The sequence below is a fragment of the Camelina sativa genome, chromosome 5 (genome assembly GCF_030686135.1).
Source record: "Camelina sativa cultivar CO46 ecotype springtype chromosome 5, ASM3068613v1".
In the NCBI taxonomy this organism is placed as follows: Eukaryota; Viridiplantae; Streptophyta; class Magnoliopsida; order Brassicales; family Brassicaceae; genus Camelina; species Camelina sativa.
In genome coordinates, this window is record NC_141884.1 from 20,381,704 (window position 1) to 20,403,486 (window position 21,783).

The window sequence follows — 21,783 nt, forward strand, 5'->3', positions numbered from 1 at the left end:
ATATGCGGGATCCCTCTGATACAACAACTTTTGGTCCGACCATCGCCCCTCTTTGGGCGTTTTTGTGGAAGGTTAGATGTCCACCGAAGATTCGTCATTTTATGTGGCAAGTACTTTTGGGTTGTGTGGCGGTTGCAGTAAATTTAAGGAAAAGGAGAATCTGTTCTGATGCTTTGTGCGGGCTTTGTGGACTTCAATAGGAGACGATAAATCATACCCTATTTGAATGTCCACCGGCCAGACAGGTTTGGGCTTTGTCGCAGTTCCCGACGGGCCTGGGTTATTTTCCAATGGAATCAGTTTACTCGAACATGGATAGTCTTTTTTGGCGGTTCACCGATATACCATCATCGGAGGTTTTCCCCTGGATCCTATGGTATATTTGGAAAGCTCGGAATGATAAACTATTCAGTAATTTGGATTTGAATCCTCTTGCAATTCTACGGATAGCGGAGGATGAGGCCAAAGCATGGGCTCTGGCTCAGTCAAAGGGTGTGGTTGAGTTCCCAGGACACGCTGGTGTAGGTGATTCTGGCGGAAACCGGGCTTTTCAGGTTCCTAGCTCTCTTTCGAGTTACATGTGTTTTGTTGATGGTTCTTGGAAAGATACGGATTGTTTTATGGGTAGAGGATGGTTTTGTATGTCCCCTTGGGGTGATACGTCTACTATGGGCGCAGCCAACCTTCGACGTAGCCTTACTCCTCTTCATGCCGAGGTCGAAGCCCTTATTTGGGCTATGCGATGCATGATTGGAGCGGATAATCAATCTGTAATTTTTCTTACCGACTGCTCAGACTTAGTGAAGATGGTGTCTTTGCCAGCAGAGTGGCCAGCTTTTCTACCGTATTTGGAGGACATTCAGGCCGATATGGAGGAGTTCGTTGCCTTCAAGCTAGTCTACGTCCGATGAGCTCAGAATGGTAAAGCAGATAATTTAGCACGGCAAGTCCGCAAGCTACCGCAACAAGTTACCTATGTTAACAATGTCCCTTCGGATTGGCTATTTTGAGTCAATTCTATAGCTGTTGTCAACAACAACAACAAAAAAAAACAAAAAAAAATCATTGATCAAGGTTCAAGTAATAAAAGAGAATTTTTGAGAAAAACAAAAAAGGAAAAAAAAAAAGGTCCAAAACCCAAACACGATCCCTAATTGTTACTAACTGTTTGTTACCTACCATCTAGACGGACCCCTAATGTATATACCGATTAGATGCGCACTTGACCTTCTTCCTCCGACTCCGATTAAATGGACAAGCTCTCGAATGCTTTCTCTCTTCTCGCTTTCGCCGACGAAGATGCTCCCGTAGCTTCTTCTTCTTCTTCCTCTGGTATCTCCTTGTTCCCTCTTACCCTTTTTTTGCCTCTTACACAAAACAAGCTTAGGTTTCTTTGCGCGAGTCAATTGATTCTTAATATATTGATGTAGAGAGTTTAAAAAGAGTCAATTAAAGGATTGAAGATCTTTCAGTTTTAGATTTTTGCATATGGCATCGCCTAGATTTATTGTTTTGAGATTGATCTTTGTGAAAATTTTATAGTGAAACAAGAAGAGAAAGCAAAAAATGGGTCAACTGAGGTTGGAGATTACAAGCAGCCACTTGTTTGGATTGACTTGGAGATGACTGGTAATCTTAAACTGACTTGTTCATCATCTGTTAAAAAAAACCCTGCCTTTGGATGCTAATTATAATTTTTCTTCATTGAATTTTTGGTAGATTAGTGTATTTAGTGTTCTAAATGCTCTACACATCTATAGTATAGTCACTCCTTCTTTGATTAATAAATCTTCTTTTTCAATTTGTTTGTTTGTCATAACTATGCTCTGATATGTGTTCCTTTGAAGGTAGTCCTGACTGTTTCAGAAAATTCAACTCTTTATATTACTTTACACATGTACTAACACACAGTAAAAGGATCTTGGTCCTTGAAGATTCTTTTAGATCGTCTATGTTCTTATTCTTACTATATTGTGTAGGTCTAAATGTTGAAGTTGACAGGATATTAGAGATTGCATGTATAGTTACTGATGGAAATTTAAGCAAATCAGTGGAGGTAAAATTCTTCTCTACCGTAGCCTTCCAAAATATTCTACTTATAAAGATGTTTATGATACTTTGTTTTCTTTTCTACCCAAGAAGTTTCCTCAAATTGTTGAAAACTTTTTTCCATTCACGAAATGTGGTTATTTCATAGTCAATAAGCTACAGTGTCGATAAACTTTCTTAGAGAAGAATAAGTTTTGATCAATGGGATATCGTGGTGACTCAAAATCACTGCCATCAGTTGGGAAAAGAGATCAGAAAGTTCTTGTAGGAATGTGGAATTACACAGTACTCAGTTTTGTGGTTTTAGCGGAGTTTGCAAAACATCTCAATCTCTTTTAGATGAAACACTCTTGCTCCTCAACCGTAGATACTTGCTTTATTAGGATTTGTTAGTGAATTAGTTTCTCTGTTGTCAGGGTCCAGATTTAGTTGTACATCAAACAAAAGAATGTATGGATAAAATGGGTGACTGGTGTCAAACTCATCATGGAGCTAGTGGTAAGTTTCTCTCCTGATATTTTTTATAACTAGAATCTCTGTGTTTCCCATGGATTTTTAAACTATATGACATCTGGGACAATCACTTCAGGGTTGACGAAGAAAGTACTCCTTAGTACGATAAGTGAAAGGCAAGCTGAGAAAGAGGTAAAGAAACATGTAATACTGGACTGGTTTGTTGTTAAATTTAGCTAAAAAGTTAAAAGAGCATCTCTGTCTATCTTTAATATCAAGACCAAAACATTCAATCTTTTTGTAAATGTTTTGGTGATGGTTAACTGAAATGTTATACTGTGGGTTGCTCTGCAGGTCATTGAATTCATAAAGAAGCACGTTCGTTCTGGAAATCCACTTTTAGCAGGAAATTCTGTCTATGTTGATTTCCTTTTCTTAAAGGTAGGTAGCTAGAACTTGAATGTATCCTCACTCTGGTCTCTAAAGCTAAACAGTTACATCTTGAATCCTTGATTATAACCAATGTTTATATTTTACAGAAGTACATGCCAGATTTGGCTGCTCTTTTCCCTCATGTACTTGTTGATGTAAGTAGCGTCAAGGCTTTATGTTCCCGATGGTTCCCCAAAGGTAACGATAAAAACTCTTAAATGGTGCTTGTCATCTATGAGAACAAATACGTAAAATAAGTTTGTATATGTTTTTGTGGGGTGAATACAGAGAAAAACAGAGCTCCTGCAAAGAAAAACAACCACAGAGCCATGGATGATATAAGAGAAAGCATAAAGGAGCTTAAGTACTACAAGGAAACAATATTCAAAGCAAACAGAGCAAGAAGATGAGTGGAGTTAGGTCCTGGGATATGCAGTTAGACGAATCCGGTTTAGTTTTGGGACATTGTCAAATTTATTCTCGTGATGATTGTACTCTGAAACCTCAATTGAACTGTGGTTTCCTGATAAAACCAAACAAGAATGTTTCCCTACAAAAAGGATCATCCTTGTTTGTTAATTTGGGAGAGGAAGCAAAAAAAGTTCATTGATCTATTGCCAAGTTTAGTATTTTTAAGCACCAAAATTTTGGGTTAAATTGACAAATCGAAAAGTACCCAATCCGTCTAATTTCAAAGGGATATCTGATCAACACAAAAGTCAAAAGAAAATATGTAAAAGAACTAAGAACCTAGGGACCAAAAGTGCAAAAACGAGAAAAACCTGAGAAGCTCGAGTTCATCTCTTCCGATATTGTTGGGATCGATTTTGATCTGCACATTTTTTATTTTTTATTTCTTTTTTCTTTTTTTTCTTTTCAAACCATATATATATATATATATATCGATGCCTTATAAAGCCCTAAAACTCAGACGTAAACCTTTTTTTTTTTTTTCCGTCTTTCTCCTCTCCGATTTGTTGCAACATTTCAATGGTGTCTAGGATTAATAGACGTTCTTCTCTGTGATTAGTTCTATATCTCCATGGTTTAGGTATACGCTTCATCTTCTTCTTTTTTTATAACCCCTCCATGAAAGTGAGGTTTAAGGTTTCTTTAATGGTGTGTTTAATTTTTCTCAGGGAGATTTATGGGTTGATGATCTAATACCTCTTTAGATTCTTCTTCTTCTTCATCATATACGAATTACAACTCCCGTTGATCGCTCGTTAACCGGAATCGGCTCAGTGAATTTTCTCCGATCTCAGTGTTCTTGTAAACCGGTTTCTTGATCTCAGTGGTGACATCGGTTTTTATACTTGTCATTTCTAAACCGACTACAATTTCGGCAGGTAGAGAAAGTTTCAAACCGGTTTTGGCAAATTCATTTCTTGATTCGGATTTATTTCCTTGGAACTGATTTGTATTTTTTTTTTCTTTTTTTTTTTTTTTTTTTTTTTTTGTTATCAATGGTTGATTTTAGGAGAATTAATTGATGTTCGAAGACGTTCATAATCATTTCCTATGTAAGTTTCTAAATTCTCTTGTAGTTATTGTAATTTGTACATTGATTAGGAAATAATAATAAAGAAAAAAATCTATATTTGTAATAATCAAATTAACTTAATCAGTGTAAATTTTTAAACAATTTTTGTATGCACACGTATATTAACCAAACCTAGTACAGTATGATTAATAAATAAAGCGACATGAGGGAGTTATTATTGGTTATTTTAGTTTTCTTTATTTGCTTGTTTGATTGCCAAGAAAACTAAACTCTCGGGTGCAAGAAAGTGACTAGAAAACGTTAATGTTGATTTCTTTTTTTTTTAGCTAGAATGAAACTTACTGTATATTTTTGTTTTCTCATCTTATATTTTCACAGATGAAGGTAACACAAGATGGGCAAAGTTCGCAATGATTCAGGATCAGACGATGATAATGCAACCGAGAAAACTTTTACAAAAGGTCCTTGGACACAAGCAGAAGACAACCTTTTGATAGCTTATGTTGATAAACACGGAGATGGCAACTGGAACGCTGTTCAGAAACACTCTGGCCTTTCTCGCTGTGGTAAAAGTTGTCGCCTTCGTTGGGTTAATCACTTGAGACCGGATTTGAAAAAAGGCGCTTTTACTGAGAAAGAAGAGCAGCGTGTTATCGAACTTCATGCTTTATTGGGAAACAAATGGGCAAGAATGGCTGGTGAAGTATGTAACTTTAGTATCCCCTTTTGTACTCTCTCTGTTCTCTTGTTTTTGGTCTAATCTTTTTTGTGTCTTTTCAGCTGCCTGGGAGAACAGACAATGAGATAAAGAACTTTTGGAATACAAGACTGAAGAGACTGCAAAGACTTGGCTTACCTGTTTACCCTGATGATGTTCGAGAGCAAGCAATGAATGCTGCAACACAGTCTGGTTTAAACAATGGTCTTTCATTGGATGGTCATCATAGTCAAGACTCTTTGGAGTCAGACAGTGTTGAGATACCTGAATTGGATTTCCAGCACTTGCCACTCAACCAATGCTCTTCCTACTACAAGTCAATGCTTCGCAGTGTTCCAACCAGTGGCGTGTTCGTGAGACAAAACCCGTGTTTCTTTCAGCCTAACGTGTATAACATGATGTCATCATCTCCTTACATTTCTACCGGCAAACGTTCTAGAGAACCAGAAACCGCGTTTCCTTGCACCGGTGGATCATATGCGATGAACGTGCAAAGCCCTCCGCTCTGGAACTATCCTTTTGTCGATAACATTTCTGAACAGTTACCGGATAGCCATTTGCTTGACGATGCTACATATTATTCTCCTCCTGAGCCTCTTATTCACGAGCTCCCTTCATTCCAATATTTTAATCCTCATGAAGAGCCTGGAGGAGCACAACAATCTAACTCAATGCAGGAGCATGAGTCAGACAACACTTTGGTCCAGTCCCCTGTGTCACCATCATCACTATACGATGGATTGTTGGAATCTATTGTATATGGATCAGCAAGGAAAAAACAGGTAACCGATACTGATTTAGAATCCACACTGCCGCTTCAGTCCTCTCTTCTTGGCCATACAGATGAACCTACAACAGGTAATACTCTTCTTTTCTTCTCTTTTTTTAAAACTCTTTACGCATTACATGCACTTCATTGTTTGTTCATTCAGTTCAGGAAGTCTCCTCTTCTCCATTTACATGACAAACCTTCAACTGTGAAACAGATAATTTTGGTTCAACTTCTTCAAATGAGAGACGCATATCCTTTGATGGTGATTGGATAAGACTACTTCTCGGTGAGGATACAGGTACCACCAAGTAGAAGAGGCGTTTTCCCAAAAATAAATAGCGATGATTAGGTTTTATTTCTAAGTAAAGCACCCTTGTTATGCGTTATTTGATGAGTACTGTATAAGATTTGATCAGATATGGTGAAATGATGTAAGAGTTCATGTATCTTGATAGTGATCATGCCAAATCTATTTTGGATCGATTGATATATTAGCTTCATATAGCTGCATGTATACAATAATAATACTTCGTAGGTAGAGGAAAGTATTCCATGAAAAGCTATGTGACATGTAATCCAATGAGATTTATAGAAGATCTTATTGTCAAATAATACATCCAAACAAATCTCAGCCTTCAAAAACTGTCACAAATTAAAGATGGATTCTACACTAATTATCGTTATTTAGCATCAACATGATATGGCTTCAAAAAACATCAACTCTTTTGGACAGTCATAATTTTTCATGATCAATAATAGTGTGAGCCAAAAAATTAAGACCGGAGCCACAAAACTGTTTAAAACTTATTATTCTTGGTCATGCATGGATAGATGTACACTAGTAAAAACTGGTTATATTGTTACGAGATATTGTTACGGAAAACATTTGTAGCAACAATTACCCACAAAAAATAACTAATGGAGACTAAATTTTAGTTTATTTATTTTGTATCAAATTAGTGAGTATTCATCGCAAATTAAATACAGAAAGCTACAGACCAACAGTGTATCTAATTTATTACAAAATTTGTTACGAACTTATATGTAGGAAACGAGTTGTTGTAACAGTTGTGGGTAATATGTTATTTTAAAATCTGTAAATTGTTTGCTACAAATTAGCTGTAACTACAAATTAAGACATGTTGCGACATAGAGTAGTGGTTCTACTTGATGCCATGTTGATGTACTAATAAAAATGATAAGTTAATAACTAGACCAAAATTATTAAAGGGGATCATGTGAAGACTATAATCTTAAGAAGAAAGCAAAATTACATACAAGCAAGCCATTTAGATCAGATAATATTAGTACAAAACACATAAACCCATATGTGGCAAAATGCATATCAGCTTAAGAACAAATAAGTCATTAGTATGATGATATTAATACAGACAGAAAGCAATCTACCTAGCCATTAAATATTTCCCTGCCATTAGAACTAACCAAGCGAGCTATAACATCATGCAAATTTCGGACTACATTCTCTAGATTGATGACTCTGTTCTTCAAAGCAAGGACTTCATCTTCATAACTTGTTATGGTAGGCTCTATGTTTATCAAATCCTCTCTCATAATACTGGCAGTTTTTCCTTCTTCAAATTCATCTGGTTCCGACCAAACCATACGGTCTGTTAAAACAAGAAGAAACCAAAATTAATTGACGACAACGTAAGTGAGAAGGGACTTACAAATTAAATTTTCTCACCTGCATTTTCACAATACAACTGATGATATACATCTTTAACCTGATAAAAGACTTATAATTAGTGATTAAATAATAACATGAGTGAAGGCCTGAAGGGCATGGGCATGAACAATCGTTGTATATATAAGTTTAGAAGTCTATAAATTATAATCGTTTTTTTTCTATCAACCATTAATTAAACTATTATTTTAGGATAAATTAATAGTCGTTAACATCAATAAAAAATATAATTATTTTTGAGGATTAACATACATGTATGAACCATTATTTATATTATTTATATAAAACGTCAAATTTTTTCGTTTAAGGAAAAAAAAAATGATAAAAATTGCTTTTTTTTTTGGACAAATAGCAAATGTGCTATTGGGCCAATTTTACTATACACACATTACACAATTTTATATAGTTGACTAATAAAATAAAACATATATGATATGGTTTATTGGGCAATATATCCGATCAAAGAGAAAAAAAAAAAATCAGGTAGGAAGAAACAACAATGGCAACGGTTTCTCCTCCATTTATCTCAAGTCTCAACTTCACTCAGTCTTCTTCTTTCAAAACCAGTTTTGCTTCTTCTTCTTTTACTCCGAAGCTTCTTCGTCCCCTTTTGAGCTTTTCCGTCAAATCTTCCCGGAAGCAAGTCGAGGTAAATGAATCTTCTTATCTTCCTTGAAACCATTGATTTTTATTCTACTCGTATTAGATTGTGACGGGTTCTCGCTCAAATTTAATAACTTTGAAGCAATTTTAAGGCAAAAGAGTAGGATTTGAATTTCATGTTCTTGAGAATTTGAGATGATTGTTTTATGGATGGGGTCATTGTATATTTGTTAGATAGTGTTTGATCCTGATGAGAGGCTGAATAAGATAGGCGACCATGTTGCAAAGAAGCTCCCTTGTCCAGGCTTAATCTCTTCTCACCTTGCAAGGTTAGAAAAAAAAAAGACACTTCTCTTATAACCCATCTCTCTTGTTTTGTTACCCTAAGAATCATTGGCATGTGTGTAGATTAATGTTTTCTTGAGGATAACCGGAAAGAGAGAAGATGGGTTTCATGATTTAGCCTCTTTGTTTCATGTAAGTTTCTTCCTCACAAGTTTAGCTTTTGATATAGCATTGTTCTTAATGTCTCTAGTGTGTGTCTCATTCATTTCCTGCATTTGATTAGGTGATTAGTTTAGGAGACACAATTAAATTCTCATTGTCACCATCAAAATCCAAAGATCGTCTGTCTACTAACGTTCAAGGAGTCCCTGTTGATGGGAGAAATCTGGTGAGACGATTTTTAGTTATTCTGTTAATAGATGATCCCCTGTGGCCTTGTGGATTAAGCATTATTCTAATCCTCTGGTCTGTGTTGTTGCAATGCAGATTATAAAAGCACTTAACCTTTATAGGAAGAAAACTGGTAGTAACAAATTCTTCTGGGTAAAAAGCACTCAACACCAATGATATCTTTTTCTACATTTCATAGTGAAGTTGTGAACTTATTATATTCTCTCTTGATATGTAAAGATTCATTTAGACAAGAAGGTGCCTACCGGGGCTGGACTCGGTGGTGGAAGTAGTAATGCTGCAACTGCACTCTGGGCAGCAAATCAGCTCAATGGAGGTCTTGTCACTGAGAAGGAACTCCAGGAATGGTCAAGTGAAATTGGGTCAGATATTCCTTTCTTCTTCTCGCATGGAGCTGCTTATTGTACTGGGAGAGGTGAGGTATGTTTTGTTGAGATTTTTCGAAGCCTTCTACTACTTTGCATACCTTTGTTCTGACTCAGTTCTCTTACATGCTTATTACTTTTGGGCTTTGGGAGTTGTCAGTTTGATGCAGCTTATTTTCGTGAATTCTAATCTAAAGGCTAATGCAGATTGTCCAAGACCTTCCTCCTCCTTTTCCTCTTGATCTTCCAATGGTGCTCATAAAGCCCCGAGAAGCATGTTCCACTGCTGAAGTTTACAAAGTAATCAACTGAAACTACTGATGATGGATATTTTTTAATATTGATAAGCTTTTTCAGGATTTAATGGCGTAAGCTTTTATTTTTCAGCGTCTTCGTTTAGATCAGACGAGCAATATTAATCCCTTGACATTACTTGAGAATGTGTCCAGCGATGGTGTATCTCAAAGCATTTGCGTAAACGATTTGGGTATGATTTCATCTGCATATGTTGCACCTCTCTTCCTTTCCTAAAAAGATTGTCACATCTTTAAATTTCAAGATTCAGTCTGGTACATGGACAAGGACTTACACTTCTGCGTTATTTCAGAACCGCCAGCATTTTCAGTTCTTCCATCCCTAAAACGCTTGAAGCAACGGATAATAGCATCTGCGCGCGGGGAATATGATGCCGTATTTATGTCTGGGAGGTATGCCTTTTCTATAGCTATTTCCACATTATCGAGAAATTTCACAAAATACTGTGCATTGCATAGTTAGCTCATCTTGTGGCAACAGTGTGCTACTATTGTATTTTTGTCTTCCCAAATGCATCCTAACAAGCTAGTACAAGATCATATTTAAGTGAGCTGAGTACTATTTTACTTGAACAAGAGATTATAAATGAGCTGAGTAGTTTTGCTAATTCTTTGCTATGAAGTGCTAATTTTTGTGGGATGAATGCATAACAGTGGAAGCACTATTGTCGGTATTGGTTCACCAGATCCGCCGCAATTCATATATGATGATGAAGAATACAAGAACGTGTTCTTGTCTGGTATGCTCTTGTCTTGTAATTTACAAGTAGTGGTTTCTACTCTTCTGAGGCTAATTCCAAGTAAACATGTTGCAGAAGCAAACTTTATGACTCGAGAGGCTAACGAATGGTACAAAGAACCTGCTTCTGCAAATGCTACTACCTCATCCGCTGAATCGCGCATGGATTTTCAAGGAGATGTTTCAAAGTTGTAATAAATGTTGTGTAGGATTGATTTGAAGGTTGTACTACTTTTGTTTCAAAGAGTGGTCAACTAGAGGAGAAGATGCTTTAAATATAAGTTAAAAATAAGAAAAATAAGACATATTCACGAATGATAATCAAAGGGAGAAGCAACCACACATAATTCATGAAACCATTTTCTGTCTTTTTTTCTTTTCTTGTTTTATTACTTTCATGTCCATATGTAAACCACTCTTCTCTTACAGAGAAGGAGGCACATATTTTCTAGACAAGCCAAATATATCTTTTCCTTCAAATGGTGAAGTCCAGTCTTGAGAGGTAGCTGCTTGTTGTGTTTCCACGACAACACCAACACCCGCATTCTCCATAGATACACCGTTGCTGCTGTTGACTCTACCTCCCATGGAACCATTTAGACTATACCGGTTCATGTTCGCATCATAAGTGTGGCTGCTGCTTTTTAACCCGGACCAGTTTCCATTGACTCTACTATTTTGGGATAAACCTTGATCTAGACTCCAGTCTATGCTTGTGTAGTCCACTGAACCGCCGCCAGAGATCCAATCTACTGGTGAGGATGCACCTGATGTTCCCGCTGAACCAACCGCAGAGAACAATCCCAACGACGATGCAGCAGATATAGATGGCGATGATGCAGTGTTTCTAGTCCATAACCCGCCATTCCCTCTGGCCATGCTACCGTGTGGATCCACTTGGTTGGTGTTACTGAATCGCTTCTGGTTTTGATATTGAAGTTGCTGGTAGATCTGATTTGGATTCAGATTGTTTGGACTAGGGCTTCGCGCACTAGGGATATTATGTGTTTGTATGAACCCATTTGACTTCATTATCTCTATGTTGGCTGCAGGATGCCAACTGGTAGGGGGTGCGCTCATGCTCGAGGTTGGAATGGGGTTTGTGCTTACAACTTGTGGCCGCTGCCTCATTGTCATGACTGATTCTCTATTTGCTGCCTGCTGTTGCTGGAGGTTCTTAAATTCATTTCCACTAGCTAAATAGCGAGTTTCAACCCTCGAAGCAGGCTGAGGTGACGGGGATGGCGATGATGGGAAAGAGTAAGAAGCAGAAGGAACCTGTCCTGTATTAGGCCACCTTTTATCAGCCAAAGCAGCAGATTGCTGAGGTTTTGGCCACTCTAACTTCAGTTCAGGTCGTTTCATAGGCTGAGCCATCATTTTGTTCACTAACTCAGTTGTGGAGGGTGATCTTGTATAGTTAAAGCTCTTGTCATCTCTTGGTGGCTGTAAACCAGGTGATGGAACAGTTTGTGTTTCTAGCCTTTCTGCATCTGAATTCTGATAACCTATTCCTACTGTATGTTTACCATTACTGGGCGTAAGAGGATCACCAGATTCTTCTTGTTTCACAGAAAACTCATCATATTTGGTGCCTTTCATGACTTCTTCTGCTCTGTCCAAATCACCCTCTGCTTGAACAACTGCACGCTCAATTTCCTGCCTTGTACACTTAAGTTGTAGCTCCATTTGCGTAATCCTAGCTAGTTCTTCTGTAATGTCTATTTTCAAATTCCCAGGAGTCTTAATGCTTTGCTTCTCAATTTCTTCCTCGCCCCTGTCAAAATACCAATGAATAGATTCCTCTACTTTGCCGTCATTCATCATCAATGCCGTAGTTGCATGCTCTTGAGATAGTCCCATAGCCACAAGCTGCTGCGTAAGGGCTTCGAGTTTCCTGGACATGAGATACGTAGTACACTTCTCATACAACTCCAGAGCCCTCCTCTCCTTCTGGCGTTGATGTTTTCTCTCATTCTTTTGGCGAACTTTCTCACGCTTGTCATTGTCTGCACCTGGTATTATCACCTCCTGCTTGAGGGGAAGATTGGTTGTCTTCTCCTTGTGATCTTCCGACTCGCCCGAGCAGCTACCGTTGTTGGAAACAGAATCAGACTCAACCCCATTCACATCAGCCTCGTCTATACTGCGGAAACGACCATACTGTAGTAGTGGTGGGTCAGAAGAAGCAACGGAGACAGAATCAAGAACCTGAAATGTTCCTAGAAGAGGATTATAAGCATTAGCTGCCATACTGGTATTGCCATTAAGCGCAAGCGAAGGCTGCTTTGGTGATGCCTTGTGAGCTTCTTTCCCAGTTTTTTTATCCTTTGACTTAGACTTAGTTGCTGGAGACATCTCTGCAAAGAACATCAATACACCTAAACGTATCAAGAAATGAGCAAAAAAATAGTTAATAATAAGAGATGAGATACTTGTTCTTTAATTAAGACTACAACTACAACACAGCCCCCTATGTATGATTCTCCTAAAAATCTACTACAACACATAGCATGCGAAATGAAATAGTGAAATGATACTTTTTTCCAAAGAAGAAATGAGCAAAGCATGCGAAAAGGCCTCAAATTTGGTAAAGGCGATGAAGGGGAAATAACAAATACAGAGCGAAAGAAGGTGAAATCAGGAAAAGGAAATGGACCGACATAAGCTTTTCTGATTTCTCTTTTAAGTTTTTGGCAGCAAACAAAATTGACCCAGAAGATGATTTGGGCGAAATTCTCGAAATCCCGAAGACGATAAATACGAATACAGAAACAAGGAATCGAAAGAGAGAAGAAGCTGGACCTGTTGTTGTTGTTGTTGTGTAGAGAAGAAGAAGATTTGATTTTGGAGATCGATGTAAGTTTTTAATTTGTCGTCGTCGAAGGCGAAACTGAATCGAAAGAGATGATTTTTTTAGGGTTTTGTTTTTGTTTGGGAGAGAAATTGGAAAAATGTTTTTTTTTTTTTTTTTTGTTTTGTTTTTGTCAATCAATAAAGAGAAGAGAGAATGATATGTCAGTCAGCCAATGGATATGTAACCAATGTCCGTCACACTTACTTGTTTCGTTTTTTCTTCTTCAACTCTTCTTTTATTTAATTAAGCTAAGCTAAACTATATGATTCATTTTGTTTTTAGGAAGTGGATGCTACTAATCACATTTATTATTATTATAGGGTTTTCATTGTTTTGTTTTAGGCCTTTTTTAGCTATGCAATTGTACTGTAATTACATTGTTTTTGTTTTTGTTTAGTAATAAAGGATATGAGGTCAGATCCCAGAGGTCTAGTCTAGTGTATGGTGTTTTTAGGTGTGGCTTAAAAAATGTGGTTTAACAAGTCAATGCAAATCTTTCTAGAGAGGAGGTGGCTTAGATCATGATGCTTAGAAATGTGGTTTAAATATCAGGTCTTTAGAGCGTCATGACTTGTCACATACTAAAGCAGATGTGTTTTACCGGAAATTAATAACCCCAATTGTACGCCCCATTCCGCAACATGATATGCAGGGATTGCAACTTCGTCGAAATGTTTTGTGGGGGTACCAGGAACCTGATTGAACCTCCACATGAAAACAAAAAAAAAGAATGGAGGCTAAGCGGAATGTGGCACGAACTAATATACAAGGTTGGACAAATGACTCCATAGAATTTTAATTTTAAACAACAAACCCGGGACGAACAGTCGAAATTGGATGGACCGAATTCTAGTTATGGTTTATTTATGCTTCCATGTTTTTTTACTTTTTTCTTGTCATGAGACCATTCCTGTAAGTCTGTAATCTTTTATTGTAAACCTAAACATTTTCTTTTTAGTATAATGTTTGCATTCTTACCAAAAAGGCAAAAAGGTTTTTAAACCTACTTACTATGATTATCGATAACTTTAGTACTCCCTCCGTTTCAAAATATAGGATGTTTTAAGCAAAACACGCAGATTAAGAAGTCTTTACTTTTAACAAGTTCAACCAATCAGAAACAATACTGCATAATAGAAAATACAAAACTAATCTAAAAGTTGCATTGAAATTTGAAAACATCCTATATTATAAAACAAAAAACTTCTCCAAAACATCCTATATTTTGAAACGGAGGGAGTATTTAGTTATTAGAAGGAGGTAATTTATATAGTTCTTGAAACTCTATTTACATGGTGAGTGACCTTACAAATCAATAAAAGTTACACATGTTGGGATCTTTTTCAACCTTTTAACTCACTTAAAAGTTACCATATATTTAAAACTGATTACTGTTCTATATATATAACTCATACACATTCATGAAAAAATAACAAGGAACTAAAAACACAACACAACACAATACAATACAAGACTTTTATTAATCCATACATGTAATGGCAGAGGAAGAATAGGAGCAGTCCCCTGCCTTCTTGGGTATAAAAGCCCCCAATATACAAATTAACAAATAGTTGGTATCTGTATATATGTGTGTATATATATAAATATGTGGGAGTTGGAGAGTTTGGTAAATCAACAATCATCTTCTCTGGAAATTGAAGGCTTTAATGGCGAAAGCAAAGACAAGGGAGAAGAAGACGCAAAAGGCCACCACCATTATAGCAGAGACTCCTAAGAAGTCATGTTTGTATCCCATTACATCCTCAAGCAGTTGTTTCACCATCACTTGATGGATACCATCTGAGAGTTTCACCCTTCTCTCATCATCTCCATACTGAGACACCAATAGTCCATACAGTGTCCACGCCACCGGGTTTGCCCAGTAGTACCATCTCCACCACAGTGGAATCCTCTGTGGTCCGAAACATGAGATACAAAACCATTGAAAACAAAAGATAAACAATGAAATATAGTAATGTACCTTATATGGTATCATGAAGCCACTGAATAGGTTCCAGAGCATGTAGAAAGGTGCTGCTATGATTGAGGCAACGTTGTGGTTTGGGGTGATTGCTGTTGTCATCATCCCGTAGAAGGTGAAGTACATTATCGAAAAGTACATGAAGAATAAGTACCACAAGAACTTCACCGCTGACCATTCAAACGCGGCCATGGCATAGAATATACTGCTGTATATTGTGGATTGTGCTAGCACGTATGGAAACTCTATAAACACCTGCAAACTCTTGCAAAAAGTTTATCATGTTCAAATTTTATAAAACTCAAATAGGGATGAGATTAAGAGAAGATAAACATATGTGTGACCTGTGCAAATGCAAAGGGAAGTGCCGAGTACATTCCTGCTGCTCTCTCACGGTATGAAACAAATCTTTCTATGGAAACAACAGGCTGTGCAGCGGTTGCATTGGTGATTCCAATGAAGAGAACTGCCGCATACATCGATCCCATTGCATTAAATAATTGTTGTTGAGTGTCCCTAATACATGAAGAAATTTTTTAATTGGTTAGGCGATAGAAATGTGCCACTTTACAGAACTGGAAGCTGCATGTTTGTTTTTACCTTTTTGAGCCAAATTTCCAACATATGGTTCCAAGCATCAAAGAGATAATCACAGTGTAGAAGAACCGAACTGCAGTGTATTGTGGGTTTCGCCAATATGATAGGTTTTGTTTCCACAGACAAGCAACAAACTGACTATAGAGTGACTGAGAGTATCTGGTCGGAAACTCGACTTCTTTTGCAGTATTACTTGGCTTGCTGAGGACTTCGATCAGCTCCTTGTTGCGTCTGCAGAAGAAAAGGAGACAGGGAATATGGTAAACAGAACTTATGGAAAAGCTAATATTTGAATTCCACATGCATGGGGGGAAAGTCACATACTGACACAGATTTGAATTCCTGTAAATTTCAGCAAAATCAACTCCAAGACGGTGTTCTTCAGTCGAAGAGGTGACGTCAAGCATCCATGCTGCCGGATTATGGCCAGGTTTGATCTTTTGCACTCCTTCAATTGACTAACCAAGCAAAGAGTAATTGTAAAGAGACTTGAATTTACATGTATTTCTAGTTCAAATATTCATGGATCAAGAATAAAGGCTACCTCAAAATACTTGACAAGTTCACATGATTTTTGACCAAGTGGACCAGCATATATGAGCTCTCCACCACGTTTCATGAACAAAAGCTGCAGAGAAAAAAAAAAAAAAAAGTTTAACAATTCGACAGACTGTTTGATTTTATTATCCAACTCCATTGTTTGAAGAACCAACCTCGTCAAATGACTCAAAAATATCAATGCTAGGCTGATGAATCGTGCAGACGATGGTTCGTCCTGTGTTAACAATATTTCTTACAGTCCTCATCACAATGGCAGCAGCTCTTGCATCCAACCCTGAAGTTGGCTCATCCATGAATACTATAGAAGGGTTCGCAACTAGCTCAACAGCAATTGTTAGCCTTTTCCTCTGTTCAGTTGATAAGCCATCAACTCCAGGGAGACCAACCAATGCCCCGCTCAAAGAGGTCAGCTCCACTAGCTCCATCACCTCATGAACAAACGCCTCCAAGAATTTGAAGTTTAGAGATGTTAGTATAATCCAAGAGAAAAAAAAAACATATGGGAATGATTGAATGATGATGGAGATATGTTACCCTTTGTGTTTCTGAGTCAATGTCAGCTGGTAAACGAAGGCAAGCCGAGAAAAGTAGAGATTCAACAACAGTTAGGCATGGAGAATGAACATCGTTCTGCTCACAGTAACCTGAAATTCTTGCAAACGTTTCCTGCCTTTTGGGAAAACCAGATATGTACACATCGCCTTCTATAGTTCCTCCGGTTTTTCTTCCAGCTAAAACATCCATGAGCGTTGTTTTACCGGCACCACTTACTCCCACCAATGCTGTAAGAACACCTGGTCTAAAAGCTCCAGTAATATTCACAAGTAGCTGCAGCCTGTCTTCTAGTATCCCTTGTTCTTTTAGTCCCTGAAAATTTTGTTGCATGAGCTAAGACTGCTAGAGAATATAAAATGCTTTACCTAAACACTGTAGAAACATATTACATACCAAGGGAACATCCACATAGTAGTTGATATTGCTGAAAGACAAAGATAGTGGTTGAAACGGGAGAACCATGCCTCGGTTCTTGAAATATTTTCCTGGTGCAAATAAGTATAAGCATTAGCTTTCTTTTCAGTTTCAGTAAACAGATAAGAAAGGAAAGATGTTTGTTCCCTCACCATGTATTGAGCCTGAATGCTGCAAGTACTCTCTTAGTTCCACAACAAACTCATCATCACCTTTCCTTTTCTTTTCTCTCTCATCCAACTCTTCTCTGGATACAACAGCTTGAAACTTACCCCAAGCTATGAATAGTTTACACGGATATGGAAAGAGTTAGCACAATAGTTTATAAAAGCAGATAGTTGATGCTTTAGGTATAACAGAAAATGAAAAGCTTACGGTTGAGGTGTGCTAGGAACAGCGTAAATAGTATATTGAATAGAACTGTGTATCCAAGCAAGGCACCGATACCGATCCAATACCAGTAGTTCCCAGAGAACAAACTTCTTTCTTTCAACAATGCCAAACCAAGAGAGTCGCTGGTATGATTCCCAGCACTCTACATAAACAGGAAATAACAACAATTAACTACAACAGTATGTTCCACATTCTATGTGTTTCAGACCATATGCAAAACAAAATATATTTACACCTTTGAGCATGGAAATAGAAACACCAAAAAGTATAACTAAAGAAGCACTTTATATAGATATGTTGGTAATACTGTCACCTTTTGCCAATTATGGCCAAGAAACTCATTCACGGAAGCTGCGTTTTGAGCATACATCAAAGGAGAAACCCAGTAACCCCAAATCCACCAGCTTGGTATGCTATCTGGGAAATTAAACAAGAGAATGAAATGAATATTCATGTGGTAAAAGAGAGTGTTTAAGGACTCCAAGAGAAAGTATGAAGACAAGACCTCTGGATATTATAAAACCTCCAAGCGTCATGACCACCAGCATTGCAAAGGACCCAAACGTATTGGCAACTATCATATGTCGGCCTAAAGAACCCATAACGCGGAAAAGACCCAATGACATCTGATGCAGAGAGAAATACAGCAAGAACTGCTGAAGAAACCTGAAGATTAGAGAAGTTCACTGTTACTTATGTTTAAGCAACCAAACCCTTTCCCAATTTTCAACTTTTTACAAGAATATTACCTGGAGAAAAGAGGATCATATCCAATCGTATAATATGTTACTGCCACCCATGTTGCAGATTCTATTATTGAAGTAGGGATACTCAAAAGCCAGGAAGGTAATGTATAAGCCCAGCTTGGGTAAAAATGTAAGTCTCTGTGCTTATAAAGAACAGGAAGCTTGGCTACTAGCATTGGAACCTCGGTGAATCCATTAAAGAGAATGATAACCATGGAAAAGTAAAGCGACCCAAGATATATGTTGCCATCATCAATAGTCTTGTGGTGCATTGTTGTGCGGCAAAAGACAGTCATTGTGATCAAGGCAACTATAAGAAGCTGCAAACGCGTAGTATGCATGTGGAGAGAATGAGATTAAATAAGGCACTTACGATTCCAACAGAAAAAAGGGACTGAAGTAAAAGAATTGGGGAGCCAAACCTGAACAAACTTGAACACATAAATAAATGCATTTTGCTTCATAAGTTGCTTCTGCCAGGAAAAGTTGATCTTGAGAAGTTCACCCTTCTTAACACCGTACTGAGATGTCGATAACGCGGCTGAATGATTGAACCGTTTATCAAATGGAACCTCAAGTTTCTTTGCCAACTTCTTGCCAGTTGAATACGAACGAAAAGCTTCAGCAAACTTTCCAGGAGGTACGTAGCGATAAGGCCGGAAAGGAACTGACCAGTACTGCTGCTGGTCTTTCTTTGAAGTGACCTATATTAACAGAAAACTCTGTTTAAGAAACTGGAAAACAACAACTTAAATCTCTACTTCAAATTCTTCTATATCTTTCTTACCTCTTGCAAGAAATCTGCAACATTTTTTCTCTCAGGGCAACTAAAACCCAAGGATGAAAAGAAATCAAGAACCTCGTCACGAGGGCCCTGGTATATAATCTGTCCTTCAGACATAAGGATAACGTCATCAAACAACTCGTAAGTCTCAGGAGACGGTTGGAGTAAAGAAATGACAGTGGTTCCTTCGAGTGCGTGAGTAGAATGCCTCATGTACATGATAATCTGATGAGTCGTTGAACTATCTAAACCATTGGATATTTCATCCATGAAAAGGACTCTTGCTGGACCTACTAATAGTTCCCCTGTGAATTTTATCCCACTCAATTGGTCAGTGTATCTACTTGTTGAATCTTCAAATATGAAAAAAAAAAAAAAAAAAAAAAAAAAAAAAAAATTAAAAGAATGAGAACAGCAAACCTGTTGTGAGCCGTTTCTTCTGACCTCCTGAAATTCCTTTAATCATCTCATCTCCGACCAATGTGTCCGCGCATGTGTCCAACCCTAGAATCTTTGTTGGATGTATGAGAATGTCAGAAAGGAATTTTTTGAATGAGGTATGTATAATTTGGCCTGATAATATAAATACACACTAATGGAGTTTACTGTTTTTTTTTTTTTTTTTTTGAAAAGATAAGGAAAAAGTCAAAAAGATACCTTCATAACATACTCCACAACGAGACTTGTCTCCTGTCCTCCTAGAGCTAAAGACTGGAGGATTTGAAAAAGCGTTATAAATCAAGGGAATAAGTAAATCAAGAGAAGAACAGGACTAAGCCTGTTGTAGTAAAACACCACAAGTGAACTACCTTCATAAATATATCAAGATCTTCATCAGGTACAATTCCTGCAAGCTTTTCCCTTCTTGCTAACTCCAAAAGCATATCTGTGTTTCAGAGTGATTTAAGTCGAAACAAAAGACATAAACAATGCACCCACCCACAATACTGCTTCTTAGTAGCTGCTTACCATATTTGAATCCAACACCTTGACAACGACCAGCAAACTCGAGAGTCTGCCTCACTGTCATCTCCGCCACATGCCAATCTTGTTGGCTCACATAGGCAGACGTCCTAGGCGCGATTATCTCTTTGAGATCGTAGCCATTGTATGTTATTTTCCCAGATGTCTTCATAAGTAGCCAAAACAGATACAAAAACTCAAACCCAAGAAGCATATACAAAACATAACCCATCTTGTAATTGTTCAAAAACTGAGTTTACCTGAAGATTAGTTCCAAGGCGACCAGCTAAAGCTAAGAGTAATGTTGTCTTCCCAGAACTTGGAGGACCTAGTAGAAGTGTCAATCTCAAGAAACAAAACATAAAAGTAATTTAGACAACAAAAAAAAATTTAGCAACAAAACATAATGAAGAAATGCTGTAGTATTTATATAAATAATACCTGGAAGGTCGAATGATGCCACTAATACCATCTAAAATCGTTAATTTGCTCCGTTTCCCACCAATCACATGTATGTTCCTTAACAAACCCTGTAACATATTCTTAATTAAATTACCAAAATTGCTCACAACAACTATATATAATTAAAGAAGAATATTGAAAGAGTAAATTGTTAGTACCTCTGCCATGTTAATGATGAAATTGGGAATTGTTGGTAACGCTCTGCTTCCAACATGAACGAATGATTCCACCATCAGATTCTGAAATCGAACTTCAATCTTGGGAAATTTCAAATCCACTCTGCACCACAAACATAATTTACTCAGAAAAGAAAAATGCATCTACAATTTACACAAATTGAGGAGTTTTTTTTTTTTTTTTTTGCTTACGCGTCGAATCGCTTCCTAACACGAGCGAAGAACTGTTCAGGATCGTTTTCGACGGAATTGACGAGGCGATCGAGGAGAAGACGTTGTTCGCTAGCTTCGAGGTTACCAATTTGGATCTCTTTAGACTCACCAATCATATCCCTGAAGATACCTCGGCGGATACGCGAGTAAGTAGGTAGACGCTGCAACGCCGCCCAACGGAGCTCTTCTTCGTCTTCTATTTCGTCTCTAAACGACGTCGAACGCGAGAACGCGTTCTCCGCCGAGTTCCACATTCTCGGCGGCGCAAGACAAAAACAGAGAGAGAGAGAGAGAGAAGGAGATTGTTTAGTGTGTGAATGTAGATTTTGGTTTGGTTTGGTTTCTTCTTCTCTCTATCTCTTCTTCTTCTTCTTCACATTAATCTCTCACCACTAGACAACTGGTAGGTGAAGCCACCATTAATGCGGAAACTTTTTTTTTCTTCTTCTCTCTCTCTCTCTCTCTTTCTCTTTCTTTTGCTGTGTTTTTTTTTTGCTGGTCTTTCTCTCATGTGTACGTTAAAGTGAAATAACAGTTGAGAAGGAGTGAGGCTCATTAATGCTTAGCGGGAAAAAAAAAAAAAAACACACAAATTGTTTTTATTTTATTTTAGGTGCGTGTGTGGATATAATCATATAAACGTAAAATAATGTAATAGTATATACTATCTCTTTCCAGAGTAGGCCACGAATTAAATTACATGAAACCAAAAAAAACCGAAACTGGTGATA

At 37.5% G+C, this 21,783-nt stretch overlaps 5 protein-coding genes and 1 pseudogene across 7 annotated transcripts; 4 read left to right on the forward strand and 2 right to left on the reverse strand.

Moving 5' to 3' along the window:
• The first annotated feature begins 311 nt into the window (after positions 1 to 311).
• Positions 312 to 911, forward strand: LOC147944077 (uncharacterized). Its single transcript, XM_087512454.1, has one exon. It carries the CDS (start codon positions 312 to 314, stop codon positions 909 to 911), a length of 600 nt encoding a protein of 199 aa, XP_087368580.1.
• Positions 912 to 1,067: 156 nt separating this feature from the next.
• Positions 1,068 to 3,548, forward strand: LOC104787042 (oligoribonuclease). Its single transcript, XM_087450464.1, has 8 exons — positions 1,068 to 1,332; positions 1,543 to 1,629; positions 1,980 to 2,056; positions 2,466 to 2,547; positions 2,639 to 2,694; positions 2,857 to 2,943; positions 3,042 to 3,132; positions 3,223 to 3,548. The coding sequence occupies exons 1-8, from the start codon at positions 1,251 to 1,253 to the stop codon at positions 3,342 to 3,344; spliced, it is 684 nt and encodes a 227-aa protein (XP_087306590.1). The 5' UTR covers positions 1,068 to 1,250; the 3' UTR covers positions 3,345 to 3,548.
• Positions 3,549 to 3,854: 306 nt separating this feature from the next.
• LOC104787043 (transcription factor MYB104-like) lies at positions 3,855 to 6,537 on the forward strand. Its single transcript, XM_019245513.2, has 6 exons — positions 3,855 to 3,985; positions 4,074 to 4,283; positions 4,415 to 4,457; positions 4,817 to 5,141; positions 5,219 to 6,014; positions 6,143 to 6,537. Exons 4-6 carry the CDS (start codon positions 4,833 to 4,835, stop codon positions 6,238 to 6,240), a joined length of 1,203 nt encoding a protein of 400 aa, XP_019101058.2. The 5' UTR covers positions 3,855 to 3,985; positions 4,074 to 4,283; positions 4,415 to 4,457; positions 4,817 to 4,832; the 3' UTR covers positions 6,241 to 6,537.
• Positions 6,538 to 8,086: 1,549 nt separating this feature from the next.
• Positions 8,087 to 10,706, forward strand: LOC109124738 (4-diphosphocytidyl-2-C-methyl-D-erythritol kinase, chloroplastic-like; annotated as a pseudogene). The gene is made up of 11 exons (XR_015557235.1): positions 8,087 to 8,282; positions 8,471 to 8,565; positions 8,645 to 8,713; positions 8,805 to 8,909; positions 9,008 to 9,064; positions 9,152 to 9,352; positions 9,505 to 9,597; positions 9,685 to 9,784; positions 9,905 to 10,004; positions 10,266 to 10,351; positions 10,427 to 10,706. The product of XR_015557235.1 is annotated as a 4-diphosphocytidyl-2-C-methyl-D-erythritol kinase, chloroplastic-like (transcript).
• On the reverse strand, positions 10,606 to 13,413 carry LOC104787044 (uncharacterized). 2 transcript variants are annotated; one of them, XM_010512537.2, is made up of 2 exons: positions 13,156 to 13,413; positions 10,606 to 12,710 (listed from the first exon to the last, which is right to left on the reverse strand). In XM_010512537.2, exon 2 carries the CDS (start codon positions 12,706 to 12,708, stop codon positions 10,774 to 10,776), a length of 1,935 nt encoding a protein of 644 aa, XP_010510839.1. In that variant the 5' UTR covers positions 12,709 to 12,710; positions 13,156 to 13,413; the 3' UTR covers positions 10,606 to 10,773. The 2 variants fall into 2 exon arrangements, with proteins under 2 accessions (XP_010510839.1, XP_010510838.1); XM_010512536.2 differs by having other exon boundaries at positions 10,606 to 12,731; positions 13,156 to 13,381.
• A 1,143-nt stretch (positions 13,414 to 14,556) lies between these two features.
• On the reverse strand, positions 14,557 to 21,663 carry LOC104787047 (ABC transporter G family member 32). The gene is made up of 24 exons (XM_087450465.1): positions 21,032 to 21,663; positions 20,822 to 20,942; positions 20,643 to 20,731; positions 20,462 to 20,546; positions 20,208 to 20,367; positions 20,048 to 20,124; positions 19,896 to 19,949; positions 19,659 to 19,749; positions 19,242 to 19,543; positions 18,877 to 19,158; positions 18,458 to 18,774; positions 18,214 to 18,374; positions 18,022 to 18,125; positions 17,691 to 17,850; positions 17,468 to 17,593; positions 17,295 to 17,386; positions 16,881 to 17,213; positions 16,499 to 16,789; positions 16,330 to 16,413; positions 16,110 to 16,243; positions 15,789 to 16,016; positions 15,533 to 15,704; positions 15,189 to 15,443; positions 14,557 to 15,119 (listed from the first exon to the last, which is right to left on the reverse strand). Exons 1-24 carry the CDS (start codon positions 21,304 to 21,306, stop codon positions 14,847 to 14,849), a joined length of 4,266 nt encoding a protein of 1,421 aa, XP_087306591.1. The 5' UTR covers positions 21,307 to 21,663; the 3' UTR covers positions 14,557 to 14,846.
• Between the last annotated feature and the right edge of the window lie 120 nt (positions 21,664 to 21,783).